The sequence below is a fragment of the Ixodes scapularis genome, unplaced genomic scaffold, assembly GCF_016920785.2.
Source record: "Ixodes scapularis isolate PalLabHiFi unplaced genomic scaffold, ASM1692078v2 PGA_scaffold6__148_contigs__length_123643588, whole genome shotgun sequence".
Lineage (NCBI taxonomy): Eukaryota > Metazoa > Arthropoda > Arachnida > Ixodida > Ixodidae > Ixodes > Ixodes scapularis.
In genome coordinates this window covers 19,792,683-19,799,595 of record NW_024609881.1, presented here as the reverse complement: position 1 = coordinate 19,799,595, position 6,913 = coordinate 19,792,683, and the positions used below count along the sequence as shown (strand labels likewise).

The window sequence follows — 6,913 nt, the reverse complement described above, 5'->3', positions numbered from 1 at the left end:
CCCCCCCGCCCCCTGTTTTTCTGGAGGCACCCTCCTAACTCGCAACGACTCTATTCTCACTTCCCCCCCCCCCCCTAACACAACCCCCCGCCCCCTAAAAATTTAGGCACCCCCTAATTTCAATTCCTGAGAAAACCCCTGCTACAGACGTGTTCGAATCATTCATATGTGTGAAGAAAATATTTTTCCGACATTTCTGAGGCGTGTACGCAGGGATTTCTGTCTGAAGCGAACACCATCTATTCTATGGTGCATGAGCACTTGCGGATTCAAGGGAGGCGCGTATAGAAGATGACGCCACTGACACATTGCACGTTTTTCTTTTATAAAACGTCCCATAATGTAAAGCGACGTTAATGAAACAAATTGCGTCTAGGATTTCTTAGAAACATTTGAATGCGAAGAAACAGATCTGCGACGCGTAAAGTCTTCTCTAGCAGGCACCTGCCACATATCCTCAAGTTCTGTCTCGCGAATGGTGTTGGTGGCCATGACCTTCGTCGTTTCGGGTAAAGCAAGGAAAGCTAAACCGATCAGAGTAAATATGACCGCGCTTACCGCCATGGCGAGGGCTCGATTAATTGGCGGGTTGGGCCCCCTGATCAAGAGCAATAGCACGACTCCGGTCCTACCGAACATGGAGCCTAAAGAGAAGCTCGTAGCTCGTAGCACGGTGGGGAATATCTCTAACACATAAACGAACATCGCCATTGAAATAATGTCCAGAAGAATTCCCTTAATGATAATTGTAACAATGGGCTGAATGGTGTTGTCCTTTTGCCAAACCAGCCAAGCCTGAAAGCCCAGCACGACCGACATATGTAACATGGTGACGCAAAGTATCTTGCGCCGGCTCATGTAGTGCAGGACATACAAGAAAGCTGTCGAGACAGGTAGCCGCGCAACTATTAGGGTGATGTGCCCCGTCCGGTTTTCCACCAAGGTCTTGTCGAAAGAGGTGTCGTAGTAGTGAAGAATCGTCATGAGCGTACACGAAAAAAGGACGACGGCTCGGAAACGCAGAGAGCTGTTCAGCGCAAGGTCAAGGGGGCTTGGTTGTTGTACGTTCGTTTGCGTGTTGCCCCTCCGCAACGTCTCGTACTTGATCTTATTCATCTTGACCTTCACGTCGTCCAGGGGATAGCCATTGACCCTGGCAGCCGAAATCACGGCGCGCTCGGTGCCTTCGACGTCGCCCAAGCCCAGCAGCCAACAAGGAGACTCTTCAATGGCGTAAGAGGCGAACAGGAGGAAGCATGTCGGCACCATAAGTATCGCCTGAGCCACCCTCCAGTGTCCACCTACTGCCAGTAAGAGGAAATGGAACATTTGCAGCGCCGCAGATGTGCATGAGGCGGCAAAGGCACAGAAGACGACGCGATGCGTTGTCTTCGTCACCTCGAACAGCAGAACAGATGCCATGTTCATAACTGTCAGAGATGTCACCGATGTTAGAAAGCGCAAGATGATAAATGTGAGAACCGTGTTGGACAAGATCGTGGTCGTGCCGGAGGCGACTTGAAGTAAGAGCGCGACCATGAAGACAGGTTTGCGGCCAAGGCTGTCCCCGAAGCACCCGATGACGCTCCCGGCGATGGCTCCTCCGTAGTATGCGAGCGAATGGAGCAAAAGGAGCCGGTGTCTGTGGCAAACCAGGTTCCACTCGCTGACAATGGACTTCCCCGCGGTCGCCAGGTCGTAGTCCCACTCGTTGCAGAAGACCACAGTCCGGTTCTCCGTGGCATTTCCCGCGTCCAGTAGAGGCTCGTAGCGGGTGCATTTGCTGAACGTGCCGTCCGGTTCCACGGGGATACTCTGGTTCTTCCAGACGTCGGTCTGCATGAAAGCAAGCTCCGCCGGTGGTCTGCACCAGTGTTCCACGGGCCGTGCGAATACCACGGCGGCGAGACCGTTGCTTACTGCGATGAAGATGGAAAGCGTGGCGCACAGCAGTGCCAGCCGTTGGAAAGTGCCGTGTCCGAAAACAAGCGCTGTGTCCAACGGGGCAGTCGGGGCGCTAGCGGTGCGGTCTCGGGTCAGAAGAGAAGAGGCCTTCATGTTGCGATGCGTCTGGGCATAGCGTAGAGTCGAATGAAGAACACGCGATCTGAAAGTGCACGCGACGCTCGTTCCCTGGCATGCTTCTGGCGCTCGAGCTCTGCCTCAGAGCCATTTATACTCCGCGACAACTTTTCTTGGCAATGCAGTGGAAGGTACAGGCCCGCGTCCCCTTTCACTCGTCACTTGGGTGTACTGCTCCTGAAAAGCGTTTCGCTCTGTTCATTTCTTTGCTCCTCGGGGGAAGTGATGTAGTGATGTAGATTTTATGTTTGCGCGTGATCAATAATGCCGCCACGAGAGGGTAACGTGACGTATCATCCATTAGGACCATTATGTATTTGCCGTTAGGGAAAGGCCCCGCGAAGTCAAGTGAGAGCGCCTCCCAAGGTTGATTTGGCTTCGATGGAATCGCGACGGGGTCAGAGTGTTGATGTTGGATGGTTGCCTGACACGCCATACAGTTTTTAAGAGTAGTTTGTACCATGCTGTCTAGGTGGGGAAACCATACTTTTCGCTTCATGAGCGCTTTTGTTTTGGAGATGCCTTGGTGCCCAATGTGAGCGAGACATATCGCCTGTTGCTGGAGAGCAGCCGGTAGAACGAGGCAATTGCCTTTCAGTAGTAGGCCGCTGTCCGTCAGAGAGAGCTCGTGCTGTACGGATATAAACTCTCTGAGTGCTGGGTCGTTCCACCTGGCAGGATTGCTGAGGGCAGCGATCACCTTTTGCATATGAGGGTCGTTTAGAGTGGCGGCAGCTACTTCTGCACGAGTCATGGCTTTGGGAATGTTGTGGTGGGCAATGAAGTTGACATATGCATTAGTGCTATGAGCCAGGCGGGCGTCAGCAGGGGAGCTCGGCATGGGATGGCGAGACAGGTAATCCGAGGGGTTGTTGATTCCACACTTGTGCTCCACTCTGAAGTTGTATTGTTGGATTCTCAACACGAGGCGTTCAATTCGTGCCGATGGACACGCCCGTGGGTTGGTGAGGATGGAGACAAGGGGTTTGTGGTCTGTGCGAATGAGAAAGTTGTTACCGTAAAGATACAGATGAAAGTGCTCTGTCCCCCAGACAACTGCAAGCAACTCACGTTCAATCTGAGAGTACCGTGCTTCAGTGGGGGTCAAAGCCCGACTAGCATATGCGACAATCTCGGTGTTGTTGCCTTCCTTCTGTGCTAGTATGGCACCAAGGCCAACAGGCGACGCGTCGACCGTGAGAATTATTTCTTTTGTACCATCAAAAAAGACAAGGTTGGGGATCTCAGACAGCTTTTCTTTCAGCGTATCCAAAGCACCTTGCTCTTCTGGTCCCCACACCCACTTGGTGTTCTTTTTTGTGAGAAGCCGAAGAGGGTACGTTATATCAGCAAGGTTAGGTAGGAAGCGTCCGCTGTAATTTACTGTACCAAGCAGACTTCGAACTTCATGAGCGTTGGCAGGGGCCGGCATTTTTTTTAGTGCTGCGATTTTCTGGGGGTCTGTTCTGATTCCAGAAGCAGAGAAAATGTGACCGAAAAAACAGAGTTCTTTCCGTGCGAAGAGACATTTTTTTGGATTAACTGTGAGGCCGTTCTCTGTCAACCTTTCGAGAGTTGCCTGGAGAGCCTGATCATGCTCATCCTTTGTCTTGCCAAACACAAGTATATCATCACTGATGTTGAGGACGTGAGGTATGCCGTTGAGTACTTGACGGATGGTTTCCTGGAAAACCTCGGCAGCCGCGTTAATTCCAAACATAAGTCGTTTGTAGCGGTACAATTTGTTGTGTGTTGCAAATGTTGTGATTGTTCTTGATTCATTATCAAGTTCTAGTTGGTGGTACCCATCTTTTAGATCAAGCTTCGTGAAGAGTGTTGATCCGTTCAGCGCTGTGATCACGTCGTCGATGGTAGGGCAGACGTGCCTCTCGCGAAGAATGGCCCTATTCGCACATTTCATGTCGATGCATAGGCGAATGTCTTCTGGATTGTGCGGCTTTGGCACAATTACGACTGGTGAAACCCATGGAGTAGGTCCGGTTGCTCCTTCGATGATATCAAGGGCCAAGAGCTGGCTTATCTTCTCTTCTACTTTGCTTCGCACTGCAAAAGGGATTCTGCGATGGGGCTGAGCAACCGGGGCAATGGCTTTGTCAATGTGGAGGTGTACTTGGAGGTTTTTTAGTTTGCCTACACCCGCACACAACTCGGGAAAAGCAGCGAGTGGGGTCTCGAGCAAATTTGGGGGCACCTCTCCATTCGAGCGTGCATCTTTTTGTGAGTGTCCTTGGATGGCGTAAGTAATTTGGATTAGGCCCAGTCTATTTGCAGCAGCGAAGCTCAGCAGTGACTTCACGGTTCCCTCTATTACGAACACGTCTTCTGTTGTGTCGCTGTCCCTGTACTTCAGCGTGACACTGAGCTTTCCTATGATTGGTAGCGGAGCATCCGATCCATAGGCGTAAATACGCGTGCCTGCTTGTTGGAGTTTTGTGAGTGCTCCAAGCTTGTTAAGGGTAGAGGTTCCAATGACCGATACTGAAGCACCTGTGTCAATAAGAAATGTTATAGGGGTGTTGTTAACCTGCAGATGAACCTCTGGGAGGTTTTGGTGCGATACTTGTGATATAGTTCCGACAGCATAAACGCTCTCGTCGGAGTCAGAATCATGAGAAATCTGGAAGATAGGCTTGTGTGCTGATTGGCACACCTTGCCATAGTGTCCTTTTCTGCCACATGCTTTGCAAGAGGCAAATTTGGCGGGGCAGTTTACTTGTCCTCCCTCGTGGGGCCAGGGAGCACCACAGTGGAAACACTGGGGAGGCGAGACGTGGGTGCGTTGTTGTGCGCTGCCTCCATATTTCAGACGGGAAGAGAAGCAGCGAGGTTGTTGGGCATTTCTGGATGTGCCTGCATGGCCGTAGCGAGGCTGTCCAGAGATTGCTTGAACCGTGGTGGTTGTTGACGACCCTTCCATGGCAGTCGTTGCTCGGTTGACATCCTCGAGGAGTCGAGCCTGATTCAAAAGTGATGGAAGGTTAAGGTCTTGCCTTAGGGCTACTCGTCGTAGGCGTGAAGATGTCGTTGCAAATATGATCTGGTTCTTGATTTCCTCGTCGGCGTTCGCGAAACCGCAATTGCGGGCAAGCAGTCGAAGCCTTATCGAGAATTGGCCGACAGATTCGCCCTCGAGTTGCTTTGCCTGACGAAACTGAAAGACCTCGAAAGTGGTGTTCATGCGGGGATTGAAGTATGCGTCAAGCTTGTCTTTGAGAGATTGGTATGAGTTTCTGGTCGTTACTGAGGGTGTATCAGCATCTGGCGTCGTACTTGAAGTGGGACCACTCTGCTGGTCAGGAAGGGTATCGCAGAGTTCATGGACACGTTCCCCCGCATAGTGGAGCAGGAGAGAACGTTTGCGTGCGTCATTCTTCACATCGAAAGCGATGAGGAAGTTTTCAAAGCGAGTGATCCACTTTCGCCATTCGGTGCCGATATTAGTTGGGTCAGTGGCATCCAAGTCAAAAGGGGGCAGTGAGGTTGGAATGAGGGTCATCATTAGTGGAGAACAGTAGGCTTGGCTGTGAAGCTAGCGGCTTGTGATACAGCGGCGGCGCGCTGCGAGGTCGTAGAGGGTGGACACTTGCCAGAACAGTAGCTGAAGACTGCCTAACACATCCTCGTCGCCAATGTAGCGTTGCAAGTGTGCTGAACAAACAGAGTGCTACCGCGGCGGGCAGAATAAGAATCGGGCCGCCATTCCCATTCACTGGCTTTATTTCCCTTCCTCTTCTTCGTCGCCGCCGCTATATACGGTGATCACGCGCAAACATAAAATCTACATCACTACACTGCGATCCCCACGTTACGTCATCAAATTTTGCAAAGGAGAGATTGAATATAAATGATCGCCTTTGTCCTTGAAATTACACCGCAACAAAGGAGTTTCTTGGCCAGTGGCGTTGCGTGTGAGTATTCTTGAGTCCCAGGTGTGCCAGCAAGCTCGTGTCAAGTGAAAAACATTCCAATTGAGTATGGTTGCACCAGGTGACAGCGAAATGTATGGGCTTCGGGCCAAAGGAGAAGAAAGACAGGCTTTTTATCTCTACAAGTGAAAGTTACGTGCTTGTTAGACCAATTGATCGCTTACCTTTTACACTAGACACCCCTGTGTTGATCAAAAATTTGTCTTTATTCTCCTTTGGCCTGAAGCCCATATATTTCAGTGTCATCTTAACCGCGAATGGAGGTCTTTGACGTCTTTTTTTGTTGCGTGGCCTCGCGAACACTGGCAGCTGCTGGCTCGTGGAAAGAACGTGCGCCACTTATTGTGGACACTAAATTCCTTGGTTCACTATCTTAATTTCTATTCTGTATAAAGGTACACACACCCCAATGTTTTTTTTTTTTTTTTTTTTTAGCCACCGTAGTTTGTAGATGTGAAGCGCTCGCTCGTGGCACGTGTCTTGCGTAGAGCACAAAGCGTTCACCTTATCAAGGAGATTTGCAAGAAGAAGAGAAAAAACAACGAGGAACGACATTGACTCGTGGCATTCGAGAAGCTCCAGTTGAAGAAACAAGGTGCGTATCTGTTCCGACCTGGAATACTTTTCACATATAATGTTTACCCTAAGTGTTGCAAAGTTCTGAGCCGACAGAAATAATATATATAACATATCGTATCGACACCGGCCGGTAATCGACGCGCTATTTATGAATAACGCCTTGGTGCCTTGACAGGAGGAGCTCTCTGACTTACAGAGTTAACGTCTTCGTGCAGATTTGCTTTCTGCGCAAAGCGGGAGCAGTCCCTCCTTGTTTTCTTTGCAAAAAAAGTTGACGTGCGGTTACTATAAGCTGTGCGTCGACC

At 50.5% G+C, this 6,913-nt stretch overlaps 2 protein-coding genes across 2 annotated transcripts; both read right to left on the bottom strand.

Annotated features, from left to right (window-relative positions):
- Positions 1-372: 372 nt before the first annotated feature.
- LOC115330447 (solute carrier family 22 member 6-B-like) lies at positions 373-2,058 on the bottom strand. The gene has a single exon (XM_040211649.1). It carries the CDS (start codon positions 2,056-2,058, stop codon positions 373-375), a length of 1,686 nt encoding a protein of 561 aa, XP_040067583.1.
- Positions 2,059-2,233: 175 nt separating this feature from the next.
- Positions 2,234-5,281, bottom strand: LOC120840881 (uncharacterized protein K02A2.6-like). The gene is made up of 2 exons (XM_040211651.1): positions 3,472-5,281; positions 2,234-3,075 (listed from the first exon to the last, which is right to left on the bottom strand). Exons 1-2 carry the CDS (start codon positions 5,279-5,281, stop codon positions 2,234-2,236), a joined length of 2,652 nt encoding a protein of 883 aa, XP_040067585.1.
- Between the last annotated feature and the right edge of the window lie 1,632 nt (positions 5,282-6,913).